At 42.3% G+C, this 17,648-nt stretch overlaps 1 protein-coding gene across 1 annotated transcript in view; it reads left to right on the forward strand.

The window, feature by feature from the left end:
• Positions 1-17,648, forward strand: part of GRM7 (glutamate metabotropic receptor 7) — a 402,867-nt gene that overhangs the window by 191,551 nt on the left and 193,668 nt on the right. The window contains exons 3-4 of the mRNA XM_066596970.1: positions 1,384-1,522; positions 3,919-4,073. Coding sequence (XP_066453067.1) covers positions 1,384-1,522; positions 3,919-4,073 — 294 coding nt within the window. The remainder of the gene's footprint in view (positions 1-1,383; positions 1,523-3,918; positions 4,074-17,648) is intronic.

Consider the following 17,648-nt stretch of genomic DNA (forward strand, 5'->3'; position numbering starts at 1 on the left):
TGTGCAAGAATATAGCTACTATAATACTGTGCCCTATGTAGAAGAATATAACTACTATAATACTGCCTCCTATGTACAAGAATATAACTACTATAATACTGCCCCCTATGTACAAGAATATAACTACTATGATACTGCCCCCTATGTACAAGAATATACCTACTATAATACTGCCTCCTATGTACAATAACTACTATAATACTGCCTCCCTGTATACAAGAATATAACTACTATAATACTGCATACTATATACAAGAATATAACTACTATAATACTGCCCCCTATGTACAAGAATATAACTACTCTAATACTGCTCCTATGTACAAAAATATAACTACTATAATACTGCTTCTATGTACAAGAATATAACTACTATAATACTGCCCCCTATGCACAAGAATATAACTACTATAGTAATGCCTCCTATATACAGGTATATAACTACTATAATACTACTTCCTGTGTATAAGTATATAACTACTATAATACTGCTCCCTATGTACAAGAATATAACTACTATGATACTGCCTCCTATGTACAAGAATATAACTACTATAATACTGCCCCCTATGTACAAGAATATAACTACTACAATACTGCTCTTATGTACAAGAATATTACTACTATAATACTGCCTTCTATGTACAAGAATATAACTACTATAATACTGCCCCTATGTACGAGAATATAACTACTATAATACTGCCCCCTATGTACAAGAATATAACTACTATAATACTGCTCCTATGTACATGAATATAACTACTATAATACTGCTTCTATGTACAAGAATATAACTACTATAATAATGCCCCTTATGTACAAGAGTATAGCTACTATAATACTGCCTCCTATGTACAATAACTACTATAATACTGCTTCCTATGTACAAGAATATAACTACTCTAATACTGCCTCTTATGTACAAGAATATAACTACTATTATAATGCCACCTATGTACAAGAATATAACTACTATAAACTCCCCCCTAGGTACAGGAATATAATTACTATAATACTGCCCCCTATGCACAATAATATAACTACTATAATACTGCCCCCTATGTACAAGAATATAACTACTATAATACTGCCCCTATGTACAAGAATATAACTACTATAATACTGCCTCCTATGTACAAGAATATAACTACTATAATACTGCCCCTATGTACAAGAATATAACTATTATAATACTGCCTCCTATGTACAGGAATATAATTACTATAGTACTGCCCCCTATGTACAAGTATATAACTACTATAATACTGCCCCCTATATACAGGAATATAATTACTATAATACTGCTCTGTATCAGGTATAATATAAGAGTTTATTTCCATCCATTGATTATATAACTTTTCGCTCTCTCATCTCTTACAGGAGGACTTTGTATCGCTCAGTCCTTGAAAATACCTAATGACCGGAAACCCAGTGATTATGATAAGCTGGTGAGGCAACTTCTGGAGACGCCTCAGGCCCGGGCTGTTGTTGTCTTCGCCGTTGACGACAATGATATCAGGTAATGGACAGATTGGATGGAACTGACGCGGTAACAATGTATCGTCTCCAGGATCCTGTCAGAATGTGAAGAAAATTAATATCTGACATTTCAGACAAAGAGAAAACTCCTGTAACCTTCTGAATCATTAAATCAATTCCATCTGTTGAGAACACGAGGATCATTAGTAATCTACAGACAGGTGCAATTAGCAGCTATTTTGCTTGCTGTCTATTCCCCATCTCTTTGGCGTGCTGTACCTTTCATCTGCTGCGTTCTTACATTGCACATTTGCTTTGTATCTTCTCAGTGTCACAACCAGCTTGTAGAATGGCTGATTAGCAGTGTGATCACTATGTATAGGTCTGTGAGAATGCTGTGGCACTTGTTGAGGGCTTCATTCCCATGGCTTCAGCTAGGTTTAGATAGGAGTCTGTAAGGTTAATCCTCACTTCCTACCTTTCCTGCTCATAGTTGGCAATTGGACAATTGCCCTGCAGGACAAGAGGATGAATTAATAATGAACTATGATGAGACTGCGTTGCATAGCGAGAATGTTCTTCTATAGCCACGGCTGGTGGAGAAATGAAGGTAGTTACCAAGGTGGCAAATATAGCAGATCTTATGGCATACATCACCACTCCCCGAAAGAACAAGGAAAAGAGAAGACATGAGAGACAGCAATGTAATCATAAACTTTGCTGAAGATGGTCATGGTGGATTGGTGCTCCGGTTCAAGTTTTGCTCTGGGATTATTTGCCCCGATCCTGGTTGTTGGTATGAAACAGTTGGAACTAGTGATGTCATCAGTATAGGGGTGAACTCATCAGTGAGAGTCCAAATACCATGACTTCAGCCAATCACTTAAATGTTTTCGGTTAGCTCAGCTTGGATTTTTTCCATGAAGAGCTTTAATATGTATTTCATTCCTTCCACAAGCCAAGTAAACATTGGGGCAATGTTCTCATCTTCCACCTCTTGTACATAGCAGGGCCATATGGTGAACCCTTACCAGAAACAGGCAGGAACAACTGACTATTTTCTCTATTTATAGCCTTTTGAGTTCCATTGAGTTGATCGACAGCATTGTTGATGAGACTGTTACTGGGCACAATTGGGAAGCCTTAAAGGTGTTGTCCAGTTGTAAATTATTTATGGACAATCCTCAGCATAGGTCATCAGTAGTAGATTATCAGGGCTTCTTTGCCAAGGACTGCTGCCAATCAACTATTTGCTGGGCAAGTGGACTTATCCACTAATCTGATTTCTACAGGAAGCGGACAGCTCCACTCCCACTGCAGTGGCTAGGCTTAGTATTGCAGCCCAGGTTGCCATTCTAGTGAATGCCTGTAATACCAAGTCTGGTCACTTCAGGGGAAACTGAGCTGCTTGCTCCCTGCAGAAATCAGCTGAGTGTGCAAGTGCATCAGCTCAGTAAACAGCTAATTGGTAGATGTCCTGAGCGACAGACCCCCGCCAATCTACTTTTGATCGCCTATTCTAAAGCTTGGCCAACAATAGCTTACAACTAGACAACTCATTTGAAGCTTGTCATACATTTAAGACAATCAGGGTATGCCCTGTATATAATTATATATGTGCAGCTGGTGTAAGCTATACATCCTGTATATAATAATATGGAGAATGCTGGTATAACCTGGGTATCTCCTGTATATAATAAATTCCAGTATTAATAGTGACTCCTTTAATGGCCCCAGTAGTAATAGAGACCCAGTTTATGGCCCTAGTAGTAATCGTGAGTCTGTTAGGGGCACCAGTAGTAATAGTGACCTCGATAGTGGCCCCATTATCAATAGTGACACCCCCCCCCCTCCATAGTGGCCCAAATAATAACTATGCCCCCATTAATGACCCCGTTAGTGGTCCCAGTACAAATATTGCTCCCCAGTAGTGATTCAGGTAGTAATAGTGACCCCCTTAATGACTTCAGTAGAATGAGTGACCCAGTTAATAAGCCTAGAAGAAAGAGTGACTCTGTTATTAATAGTTACCCCCATAATGGTTTCAGTAGTAACATTGACCTCATTAGTGGCCCTAATAGAATAGTAATAGTCACCCCCATAGTGGCCCTCAGTAGTAATAGTGACCCCCCTATTGGCCTCTGGCCTGGCAGCAATCTAACAGGCATTTCAATTACCCAGCCATTAATGGCTAGTGCAAATAATTGCCAACGGGGTGGCAACCCACTGCCCCTCTGACATACTGTAGATTGTCGCCTGAGGCAGCGGTCTCAGGTCGCCTTATGATAGGGGCATCCCTGTTGATAGCAATTGCTGAGGTCTCGGTAGTTTGATCCTTAGTGGTCAAACATTCATGGAGTATCCTATTGATAGATAAGTGACCATTGAACTGTTGGAGTTATTAAGGCTGTTACATGGCTTGTTCATCTCTCCCAGACAGGTTTTGGCTGCAGTAATGAGAGCCGATAAAGTGGGACACTTCATCTGGGTAGGATCGGACAGCTGGGGCTCCAAATTCGGCCCGATAAGTCACCTTGAAGATATCGCAGAAGGCGCTATCACCATCCTGCCCAAGCGAGCCACCATTGAAGGTAAGAAGTCAGGACATCTTGTCTATCTCTTCCTCTCTGCAGAGCGAGGTTTGTTGGGGACAAGCATTTCGCACATAATGAAGGCGTACTGAGCGATGGTGAAGGGTGAGCACATCGCGCAGCAACGACAGATGAAGAAAACTACAATGAGTCTCAGTGTAGCGGTTTCTATGGAGACTTGCTCTACTTTAGAGCAAAATTCAAAGTTCATTTCATTAGGCAAGCAGCATGGAGAAGGCAATATATGTGAAAGCACCGGGTAATGCAAAACACAGATATGTGAGCCGACCGTGACAAACAGCCAAGTGCGAAGAGGACAATGGCCAGAAACGTCTGGACCGCGAGATGAATTTTCTCATTTAAATAGCTTGTCTGCCGCTCGGATTAAGTAAGGGGCACGAACCTTCCACCCCTCGTTTTCATAATTAATTCTTACTGTCTAATTGGTGGGCGTTTCTTAGTGGCAACCGACTGATGGAAATATCAAAAGTCCAAAGGCAAGAGAGTGAGGTCACAATAACAATGTGTCACCAGGCGAAGACGACGATGAGCGCTGCCTCTCACCGCCCCAAGGACGTTCTGTAATGTATTCAGAGTTCTGAGAGGGGAAAAAAGCTTAATCAGGCAGTTTTTGTTGAACATCTCAGCTCCATCCGAGGCTCATATCTCAAATATCAGATTTCCATGAAAATCTAGTGAGAGCACCGGGGTAATATACAGGAAGATACAGCAGACTAACGGTGACCTTGACCGAGCCGACGGAGACCATTCTGCAGGTTTACTAATAGGATAAGATTTGGTGGTAAAATATAATTAAAAGGATTTTTTTAGGCTACATACACAGGGGGACCATACTGTATTATAGAGCTATAGGCACCTCGTGTACCTGCTTATGGCATCAGATTCTTCACTAGGAGCTGCTAAGAATATTTCTGTCATACGGATATAATGGAACGTGGCATGCAGCTGCATAACTGGAGTTCTATAAGCTCCAGGGGAAATTTTTAGCTTAACCTCTCCCCAGGTGGCATTGCTAGGGCTTATAAAGATATATGACCCCCCCAAACAGTAATACAAATAGTATATACACATATAGAGAGATGGTTGGTAACAGAAGTCTATGTGAAGTGGCCGAGGCTTTCAATCAAGAACACCCAGGAAGATGACCAATGACTGCACAAACTGTCAGATAACTGAATCAGAAGTTCAGGGAAACTGGTAGCCCAAGAACTGGTCCAGAACTGGTGTGAGTCAACCGTTATAAGGTTCCTTCATCTTGTCATTTTCACATAACTTCTGTATGTCTTGAGGAATCTTAAACATAGTAATCTTACAGGCATGCAAGATTACTTTAGTAGCAAAAAAAGACTGATGTTACAGCAAGCTTTCAAGTCTACTTAGGATTTTTCTACAAAGAATCATACAACCCCAAATTCCCACCAAAAAATAAAAAAGGTCTGCCCAGGCGATGGGCATTAGTACAGCCCAATACTATCAGAGGTGCAGGCTTTTGAACTGTGCGCTAATAACAAGCTGGATGTTCCCTCTCAACTGGAGTCCACAGGACACGGCATCCGTGGTTACCAAAAAGAATTTCACGTTTTGATTCCTCTGACCACAGAACAGTTTTCCATTTTGCCTCAGTTCATTTTAAATGAGCTTTGGCCCAGAGAAGAGGCTGGCATTCCTGGACTAAATGGATATATGGCTTCTCCTTTGCATGATACAGCTGTGGGTTGCATTCACATGAACGTATATCGGCTCGGTTTTCACGCCGAGCCGATATACATTGTCCTCATCTGCAGGGGGGGGGGGGTGGAAGAGTCAGGAGCAGGAACTGAGCTCCCGCCCCCTCTCTGCCTCCTCTCCACCCCTCTGCACTATTTGTAATGGGGAGAGGCGGGATGGGGCGGGGCTAATTCTCTGAACTTAGCCCTGCCCCCTTCCCATCTCCTTTCATTGCAAATAGTGCAGAGGGGTGGAGAGGAGGCAGAGAGGGGGCGGGAGCTCCGAGCACTGCTCCTGGCTCTTCCATCCTCCCCCCCCGCAATGAGGAGGACGTATATCGGCTTGGAGTGAAAACCGAGCCGATATACGTTTGTGTGAATGCAGCCTTAGCTTGCACTTGAGGATTAGCGAACTGTGTTAATAGACAACAATTTCTGGAAGTATTCCTAAGACCACGCAGGTATTTTGATTACAGACGCATGTCTGTTTTTAGTGCAGTGCTGCCTGAGGGCCCGTAGAGCTCAAGCATCCAATATTGACCATTGGCCTTGGCTCTTGTCCACATGAATTTCACAAGATTCTCTGAAAATGTTGATATTATGTACTGTAGATGGTGTGATATTCAAAGTCTTTGCAATTTCATGTTGAGGAACATTTTGCAGAAGCTGTTTCACAATTTTCCACATATTGGTGAACCTTTGACATCTTTGCTTCTGAAAGACTCTGACTCTCTAATGTGCTCCTTTCATACATAGTTATGTGACTTAGTAGAAAATTGACCCTCCAGCTATTTTTCAATAGTGCCACTTACTTTTCCAGCCTTTTGCTACCCCTATCCCAACTTTTGTGAGATGTGTTGATGCCATCAATTTCTAAATGTGTTCTTTTTTTTGCTGAAATGGGACAATGTCTCCCCCCCTCTGATATGTGTTCTATGTTCTATTGTGAAGAAATTCTGGTTAGATGAGATTTTCAAACGATTGCATTATTTTTTTCTTTAAATTTTACACAGCAGTCCAACTTTTTTAGAATAGTGGTTGTAACGATGTCCAAGTTTTATGGCTGCAAATGAATGCTTATCCAGAGCCTCGGTGCCTTCACTCTTTGCCAGGTCTCATCTCATACAATTTATCAGATATTATACCCCACCATAAAACCTGACAAATATTAACGCCTGGGTTCAATAATGGTCATAAATTTGTATTTTGAAATCTAGAATATCTTTCTGCTTTTGAATATAACAACCCTTATATTCTGTGCCTTTGGTTACAAACATGCTAAGCCAATGGTAACTTGGTCTTCCTTTCTTCAATTGTGTGGCAGTGAGACCTCATCCTTGCTTTGTTGTGTGTCTCCCACATAAAGCTCCCCAAAAGGATCAGGTACACAACATTGGACATAGAACATATATATGACACAGGGCTCCTGTTGTACATAAGGGATCTGTATCCTGTCCATTCTCAGTATATGTATTGTGTGTAGGAGATCCGTATCCTGTCTGTGGTCAGTATATGTGACTGTATGGAGGGGTTCTGTATCCTGTCTGTGTTCAGTATATGTGACTGTGTTTTATGGATCCATATCCTGTCTATGGTCAGTATATGTGAGTGTATGTAGGGGTTCTGTATCCTGTCTGTGGTCAGTATATATGACTGAGTTAGGAACCTGTATACTGTCTGTGGTCAGTATATATGACTGAGTTAGGAACCTGTATACTGTCTGGGGTCAGTATATATGACTGAGTTAGGAACCTGTATACTGTCTGGGGTCAGTATATATGACTGAGTTAGGAACCTGTATACTGTCTGTGGTCAGTATATATGACTGAGTCAGGAATCTGTATGTTGTCTGTGGTCAGTATATATGACTGAGTCGGGAATCTGTATGCTGTCTGTGGTCAGTATATGTGACTGTGTTTCATGGATCTGTATACTGTCCGTGGTCAGTGTATGGGACTGTCTGTTGGGGGTCCATATCCTGTCTGTGGTCAGTATATATGATTGAGTAGGGAATCTGTATGCCGTCTGTGGTCAGTGTATGTGACTGTGTGTAGGACACACTGACCCCCACTGATGGATTTTTAACATATGACACTTCAGGGGCCTTCCACAAAGGAAGAAGGAACAAATGTCTTATTTGTAAATTCATGTGAGTGAAGCTCTGCAATGTTAGTGGTGAGCCCCCCCCCCCCCCCCAGCCTAGGGGCCAGGATGCATTTGGGACCCCAGACACCCCTCTTGCTATGCCAGTGCTCACACCATGCTGCAAGGCCAGTCTCCTGGTGCTTTTATGTGGACTCTTTGTGTAAAAAGCTAGCACAGCTGTGGACATCTTAGGAATCGGAAAAACAGCTCGGACCACCAGTTCTGGGTTTGTCCTGGACACCACCAGACTCCCTGAACTACTCATTTAGTTTCCAGACAGTTCCTGCACTCACTGACTTCCTCCTGGATGTTCTTGATTGAAAGCCTCGACCATTATTTTGCAATTATTGTTTTTTTAACACTTTATGGCAGACATACTGCAATGTAACATAGTTGAGGTATACATTGGAGTATATACATTCCTCTGATTTACTTGATAGCCTAAACACCATGTGACTTAAAGGCTACGTTCACAGGTTGTGGATGTTCTCGTACCAAGATCGGCAACGTGTGAATGTAGCCCCCAATTTTTTTCCCATCTTACTATGCATATGTGTTTTTTGTGTGTATATCTTTCAATGCACATGCATTGCACACATATATAATGTGTGTGTTTATACTATTTGTATTATCTTATGGGGGGGGGGGGGGATATCTTATAGACCCAAGCAACACGGGAGGTGGTGAGTTCTCCTTCAATGGAAGGCTGGACAAATATCTGTCTGGGATGATTCAGTGAATCCTGCAGGGGGTTGGACCCAATAACCCTGGAGGTCCCTTCTAACTCTACCATTTTATGATTCTATGAACACGCTACACTGCTGCATACCATGTTCCATCACATCTATATTACATAAATCTCAATTCTTTCCTTGATTATCAGAGGCATCTTCTGCAACTTGAAAAGACATGAGATTAATGTTTCCCATATGAGAAAAATCAACATACCAACTTTAATAATACTCAGCATGACATTATTCATAGCTCAAAAATGGTTGCAAGTATTAAAAAAATCCCATGACACCTTTCCCAATGAAGTTTCTTGGGCTGATTCCAAGATGATTGCCACCACGTTGGCTGACAGGTACCACCATAGTGCCAAAAAGCTTTCCCCACACATCAAAGTTTCCTACATGTATCTCTTTTCATTCAGAAGATATTCTAGGTGGCCCTGATGTTTGAATCACCCTATATATATAACTTGACTAGTAAGTAACTATAATACAGTTACCTGTAGTGATCTCAGGTGATGTCCTTCTGATTTGAGTCATTTACTTTAAAGTTGTCTTCTCCATCTGGCCCAGACTGCCATGATGACTTCTTTCAGCCTTGATTCACCTTAAATTCACAGAATTTAATACACTGACATTTTTGGTGACCTTTATTGATGACCTATCCTTCTCCCAGAAATGCCTTTTAAGAAGGTAGCAAGGAAATCTGAAGTAATTAAATGTCTGGTGCCAAGTACCAGTAATATGCATTATGTGGTGCCTACTGGGCATGCTATTCAGTACCTGGAATTACATATTTTTGTGCTTGCTTTGTTGGAACTATTTATCAGAGAGGAAAAGTTGTCCTCATCCCTATTTTGTGTCTAGCAGTGATTTGTGCTTCTTAATACAAGACATGGGTCACCTGTTATGATTTATGCAGCTGGCTGACAGGCCAGCACATGGTGTTGTGTGTGTGAATGGCAGCGATATAGCTATGGTGGGTGCAGAGGATGCAATTGCAACCGGGCCCTGGAGCATTAGGAGACCAGTACAATGAATGATGCATTATAGATGGCAGTCCTGTTACAGATTTTGCACTGGAACCAGCAGCTTCACATTACATCTCTAGTAAATGGTATCCACGACCTGAATTACGGCTGCCCCACAGTGATCAGGACAAGTATAACAGAGGGAAGCTGCCACCTATGTGATGAGAAGGCATCCCACCCACTCACATTAGCTGCAGTGATCAGGACAGGTATAACAGAGGAAAGCTGCCACCTATGTGATGGGAAGGCATCCCACCCGTTCGCACTAGCTGCAGTGATCAGGACAGGTATAACAGAGGGAAGATGCCACCTATGTGATGGGAAGGCATCCCACCCACTCGCATTAGCTGCAGTGATCAGGACAGGTATAACAGAGGGAGGCTGCCACCTGTGTGATGGGGAGGCATCCTACCCGCTTGCATTAGCTGCAGTGATCACGGCAGGTATAACAGAGGGAAGATGCCACCTATCTGATGGGAAGGCATCCCACCCGCTCTTATTAGCCGCAGTGATCAGGACAGGTATAACAAAAGGAAGGCTGCCACCTGTGTAATGGGGAGGCATCCCACCCACTCGCATTAGCCGCAGTGTCGTCTCTGTTGTTGCTACATGGTAATGAATCTGAGCAGAATTAGAACAGACACATTTAGTGTCACCGTTTCATCATCTAATATGAAGCATCTGCTTCGAAGAACGCAGCAGACGACTTGTTTTAAGGAAAAAACACGCCTGTCATTTACAATGCTAAAAAGGTAACTAAGTCGGCAGGTTGGGGGAGGGGAAGGCATTCATGGGAAAACCTCGGCGACTTGAAGGAAGAAGCATTATAAGGAGCGAGGCACGGGGCTAATAGGAATATTAATGAATCCCATTTATCTCTAATGCTTAAAACGTCCCTGGAAAACACCGGGTCACCTCGTTCTGATGCCGGGGCACTGACGGAGCGAGCTGTGAAAAGTAGTAACGGAAAAAACAAAGTGGCCTTGATATTTTTTAAAGGGGTTTCAATTTTGATGGTCTGTCCTCAGGATGGGTCATCAATACTGGATCAATGGGGATCTGCTGCATGGGATCCCCATTGACTGAAGAGGTCACTCAGGTGAGTGCAGAGGTAGGTTTTCCTACACCAAAGATATTGCCTAACACCCCCCCCCCCCTCCCCGTCCCTATGGCTCAGTTGCTTGCTGCACTCCTTCGCCTGCTAAACAGCAATTGTTCAAATGACATTGGATACGAAGAGCCATAACCATACATTGCGAGGGGTGGTTGCAAAGGCTGCTATCCAGCACTTTTGAAAAAAAAATACAGTATTTTGAGCACTATACTTTTTTTTTAACACTTAATGGCAGACGTCGTGCACTGTAACACACAGCGGTATAAGATGGAGGTATACATTGGAGTATACATTCCTCTGATTTGACTTGATAGCCTAAACACAATGTGACTTAAAATCTGCAATGTGTGAACGTACCCAAATATGTGTTTTTTTCCATCTTTTTATGCATGATATTTGTTTGTGTGTGTATCACTTTCATACAGTATGTATATCTTATAGATACAGACACACACATACAGTATATACCTTAAATGCCCACATACTGTATATACCATACACACATTCTGAGGGCAGCCTGAATTACACATACTCGCCAGGTCATCACTTCCTCCTCTCTTCTTGACATTGCAGTTGCCCCCCTCAGCTGTATAGACTCCAGTCTATATGTAGGCTCACACCCCTGTAACACTATCTCAGTCCATAACTGTGAGCAATGGCAATTTGCTAAATAGTCCAAGTCCCTTAGCATGGTCTCTCACATTACAACAAGCCTGTTTGACTAGTGCACACCTAATGTTTGTGTTGAGACCGACCCCACTTACAGTTTTGTTGTATTGGAATTGCCAATATCACCGACTTGGGTTTGTCCCGTGTCAGGAGTGCAACTCTATGGCACTGTTTTCCTTGGTTCCTTGTCACAATCAGTTGTCCCCAATAGATTGTGGTTGTAACACAGCTACTTTCTCCCTCTTTGTAGCAAGCAATTGTCAGCCCCTTTGCATAGTGTTTCTAGTCCTCTCAAAGTAAAATATGCAGATTTTGGTGCGTCCTTTCCACTATGAGTGAAAGGACCCTTACTGTAAAATATTATTGGGATGCAGCACAATGCGTGTGCAGAATACCGAGGTGATGTTCCCATTGGAAATCAGGGCTGATATCATGTGACTGCCCAATGTATTGTTCTGCCTTGTTACATTGTATCATTGTATATTAGTAACAGGATACATGAAGATATAGACAGCGGTTACATAATATCCACATCATTACCACATAGGACATTGAGTGATGCCGCTCTAGTTTTATAATAGGGCCTCTTTGATGTGATCATTTATGTTGATTAATTATGCTAAATGGATAAGGTCACAACTCATTTACATAATGCAAGACAGGACCAAGGAGAGGAGCGGTAGCGCAGTAATTGCATGTTAATCACTTGATTTGTAAAGTGTTCAGCTTAAGCAGCTAAGTGATGGCAGCCGAGTCTTCACGGCAGCCTCAATCCCAGCAGGAGCGTCCCCGGAGTGGTCCCATGGAGGTGACAAAGGAACAGGACATTGACACAAACATGGTGCAACTACTTCCCATCAGCAGCGAGTCATGCGGAGATGATTAAGGAAATAAGGAGCAGAGATGTCAGGACCAGCGGTCCCCATATACGAAGAGTTCAGAAAGGGGATGCTGACCTACATCCTTCACATGGATCTAGAGGATAATTTGTGCAATGTTTTTCCTGATACAATGATGTGGACTAATTCAGGGGCAGAAGAGAAAAGCAAATGTGGCCCTCCTGGAGCAGAAACAGCAATCACCCACCCTCCTTCATGCTATACCAGGCCATACATACACCCCAAAGTACCACAAAACCCCACATGCAACCTTAATTAAAAGCTCTAACATAGAGAAGCTGCCCTCTAGCACTGATCAACCCTCTTTCATTCTATACGAGGCCATATATATCCTCCACACCCAAAAGTACCACATAACCCCTTAGTGACCAAGCCTGTTTGTGCCTTAATGACCAGGCCAAATTTTGGAAATCTGACATGTGTCACTTTAACACAGAATAACTCCGTAAAGGTTTTGCATATCCCAGTGATTCTGACATTGTTTTTTTTTTACCACATATTGTACTTCAGTAAGCTGGTAAAAATAGAGCGATAGAATTTGTGTATATTAATTAAAAGTGTGAAAATTGCAGAGACTTAAAAAAAAAATAAAAAAAAATGTCATTCTTTTCATATTTTCAACTGCAGTATGTCAAATATGTGCAAACATACTGTACAAATTTTGATAAGATATATTTCCATCTGTTTACTTTATTCTGGAAGAACATTTCAAAATTTTTTTTTTTTTTTTTAGCAATTTAGGAGACGTACAAATTTAACATTAAGTATTAAAATGTTGAGGAACACTTTGTTTTCCTACACCAAGCCAAGATTGCAAAGGTTCATAGGTGTCAGAATGATAGATACCCCACAAATGACCCCGTTTAAAAAAATATACCCCTTAATGTGTTCTCTGAGGGGTGTCAGGAGTATTTTGACCAAGTGTTTTTTTTCAGGACTTAATGCAATTAAAAAGAGAAAAAATAATTGTCTAGTTTTTTTTCTGTAGTGCACATGAAAATGAGGATGAGCACCCCAAAATTGAAATCCCTGTTTTCCCCATGTTCAGAAATATTCCCATTGGGGCCCTAGTATTATGTCTGTATGCACAATGGGGCCCAAAAGGAAAGGGGCAGCCGGTGGCTTTCAGAACAGAAATTTTGCTTGTACATTTTTAGAGCCATTGAGCTGCTAACATGATGGAAACCCCCCACAAATTACTTCCTAATGAATTCATCTAGCGATGAGCTAAGCATTTTGACACCACAGATTTTTGCAGGAAATAATTTAAACAGGTGAAAAAGTATGATAATTTTTTATTTTTCACACGTATGTCCTGTAGTGCTCTCGCACACCTTATATGATTAGACACCGTACTGGCGCGTTTGGATGGGATGAACTGCTGGAAGGAGAGTTGGCCCTTGAAGCTCAGCAGGGACTCAACAACTAACAGATTTTTCTCAGGGGTATATATATTTTGAAAGGCTCCTTTTAACAGGGAGGTTAGGTGTCTTGGTTTATTCAATCTGTCGTAGGCAGGTCATCTCTTGGGGAAGACTTATCGGGGGGGGGGATTATCGAAGAAATAAGATAAACACATTACTGTTTCAAAACGGGTCCGACGTATAACTGCCACAAATACAGTCGTATGTACAACACTGGTGGACCAGTATGAGTGGATGGAGGCTTTATGTTACTAAACCCATTAACAGTATGATTCTCCAATTTTTTAAAATATTTCTGGGACACTTGTGGGGCTCCACAGAATGGAATAAACCGAGGTGGAGGTGCTCTGCAGTAAATTGTCCAGCACAAATGAAAAAAATAAAAGGGGGTTAAATCGGGGTGAGGAAGATGAAGATCGGCAACAGGGGACAGTCCAGGAGGCCTCCAATACTGTTTCATCTTCGCTCACCGATCGGACTGGTGAGAGATGAAACATGAAGAACTTTCACATTCCCTTGCACTGATTTGCCATTATTCAATGAACGATGCATGACCGGAGAACGGTCACTGCAGCGTCCGGTCAGGGTCCAAGCTGTCAGCAACTTCTGGTAGCTGAAAGCCAGGAGTTATTACACTACCTGGCCCCACAACTTTATTTTGATGCCGCACCATAAAATGATGGTGAATCAGAATAAAGCCCATTAGTGACTGCCGTCAAAAGGCATATGGGCGGTCACTAACAGGTTAAACAACCTTAACCAGAAGTCCTACATAGAAAGATTACAAACACTAAACTATAGATGGAAAAGCAGAGTAACTACCCTGAAAAGGACAACCCCACACATAAACCTAACCCTACCTGAGCCTACCATTCCCATGATTAAAAAGCAGGGGAGGGGGATGGAAGGGGAATGTATCCAATATACTATGGATTCTCAGATATACGAGTCAACAATGATGTATATAACCAAATCTTTTATACTCTCAACTATGGATCAAATCTCATATTCTAGAGGCTCCCATTTTATATCTTCAACTGTGTGGAAATAAGTAGATGTTATATCTGCTTCAACACTTAGTGTACTAACAGGTGGAAAACAAATTCTTGTTATTTGTATAACACCAACTTATTCCACAGTGCTTTCAAGTAATTTATTTATTACCCCCCACCAAGCTGGGTACTCATTTTACTGACTTCGGAAGGAGGGAGTGCTGAGTCAACCTTGAGCTGGCTGCCTGAACAATGCAGGGATTGAACTCACAACCTTCATGGCGTGAGTGAGAGCTTAGCACTCTGTGCCACACAAGGCTCTAGTAGAAAGAACCCCAAATGAAAAGGTATACAGAAAAAATGTGCTCATATATGTATGATGTACCATGCAGTATTCCAGATATCCCAATTGTTGGTAGATTGGATATATCACAAACATATATACACTTCAAAGGTTCAAGAATCAAATAGAAATGTCATCACATAGTACTTCCAGAGATACAGTCTTTGAATGGTAGATATGGTGGGACCACATATAAAAGTGTCACAATGCTGCATCATGCCACGAATGCCATATGTTCTATATTGTAATGGCAAGTATAACCAGGCCTCAGATAGAGAAGCTACCCCCCAACACTCAGTGAACTCCCCCTTCTCTCCATAACAGGTCATAAATACATCCTGTGCACCCCAAGAACCACAAAAGCCCATGTATCACTTTATCCAGATTCCGGAACCCAAGTCCAGATACTCACCGAACTTCTGTTCTCTCCACAGTACACCCTGTGCACTCCAAAAAACACCAACCCCAAGCACATACCCCCTGAAGCAGCTACCACTATCAGCACTGATGACCCTTCTTATACACAGAAAAGGCCACAATTACACAGTGAACCATCAAAACCACAAAACCTCATAAACGGCTTTAACCGGGCCATGAATGCACCCTGTGCACAGCTTAACCATAAATCCTCATATACAGCTATAACTGGAAGTCCTCCGGTAGATCAACCACCTCTAGTTCTCACCAAACCTTCTTATCTCCATACCTGGCCATAGTTACCCCCTACGCACCCAAAAACACAACACACCTCCATACACAGCGTTAACCTGTAACTGTTAATCCCCCCAGGACCTGTATATAGAGACAGTACACCACCTCCTCAGTTCACCTGCTTGTTGATGGTTTCCAGGTCTCAACAGATGTTTTCTACCCTGCAGTAAAATAAAACAAGTGAAGTGTAATAGTACAGGGTAGCTGCCGCCTGTGTCAGGACATCGACATCTTATATATTTATACGTTTCTGGAAGAGAACAAATAGAGTTGCTGCGTGGCAATAACACGCGATCTTGATTCATGAATGGAGGCTCGGCTGCGGAAACATCTCTCTTGTACATTTTTTCATTTATCTACGGCTTAATAGTCTGTGTTCAAATGCAAACACGATTTTAATGGCTCTGCCCTTTAATACAAAGCGCTCGGTCGGCTTCATTGTGTGACAGTCTCCGTAGCTGGTGCCGCACTACGCGGCAAGCGAGACTTTTATCACAATTAATTGAGACTTACCGAAAACTCTGCTTATTTTAGGCCTGTTAATTACAAGAGAAAGCAGGTGAGCTACATTTTACCTTCACTCTGAAGCTGCAAAGATAAGCGGCGCCAGTAAACAGAAGGCTTTATGTTTGATCCTCGGTACAGATATTCAGAGATCTGGAAAAGCTGGCTGACAACAACCCAGGTGGAAGGCGCATGTGGAGTAATAGTCCTCTCCATATAGCCTTAATTACAACTGCAGGAGGCCTGGGCATGCAGCTTTCCCAGCATCCCATGGGCCGATCTGCTTAGTAATGCTGCAGTACTGAAGGGCAAGGGTTCCACTACCGTAAGGTGACCTGGGCCCATCAGGGCATCAGAGAGATGGTGGGTTGCTGTCCAGCCAGTAAGTCACTATTACAGCTGGGGCCACTAAGGGGTTCACTATTACTACTGAGGCCACTAAGGGGGTCACTATTACTACTGGGGCCACTAAGGGGGTCACTATTACTACTGGGGCCACTAAGGGGGTCACTATTACTACTGGGGCCACTAAGGGGGTCACTATTACTACTAGAGACACTATTACTCTGTCACTTTAGACAAGTCTCAGTGGTTCAAACATGTGTTGGGTATCTTGTGTATTGGCACTTTTAATGCCTGTTAAATTTGTTTTTTGGGGGGGTAGGTGAGGCATTTAACACTTCACCTCAGGTTGCATATAAGGGTTTGCAGCACCCCTGCCGGAAGAAGGGGGATGGTGCCCAAGTGCTCTGTGCACTCCTCCCTCACCAGTAAAACTTCTATATGGGATTTCCTGATTTTGACTCCAAATTAGAAATATTTGCCTCAACAAATGTTCTATAGAGGACCGATGTTATTATAGAGCATTTCATTTAATCCTCGGTCTCATTACCTAGAGGGAGAACCAATGACAGCAGCAAATCTCATGTTATTATTCTGTTTTCTTTCTGAAGGTTCTCCGCCCTCACGCACAAGTTTTATTGGCTTTTCTATGACTGTCTGATAATCCAGAAAATAATAATCTATGCATCAAAGAAAACATGAGATTATTTACAACACAGTGGCACTATTATTATTGGGGACACTAAAGAGGGCACTATTGGGGACATCATTACTATTGGAGCCACTGAGAGGGGGCACGTTTACTTTTTGAGCCACTGAGGGCAGCACTATTACTATAGGGGCCACTGGAATAACAGAGATAAAAAGATATGCCATGATAAGCAACACCCCTAGCCATGCCCTTGGACAGTATTTTTAGTGACAGTCCTATGTGGATCTCACC

The sequence above is a fragment of the Eleutherodactylus coqui genome, chromosome 3, assembly GCF_035609145.1.
Source record: "Eleutherodactylus coqui strain aEleCoq1 chromosome 3, aEleCoq1.hap1, whole genome shotgun sequence".
NCBI classification, from domain to species: domain Eukaryota; kingdom Metazoa; phylum Chordata; class Amphibia; order Anura; family Eleutherodactylidae; genus Eleutherodactylus; species Eleutherodactylus coqui.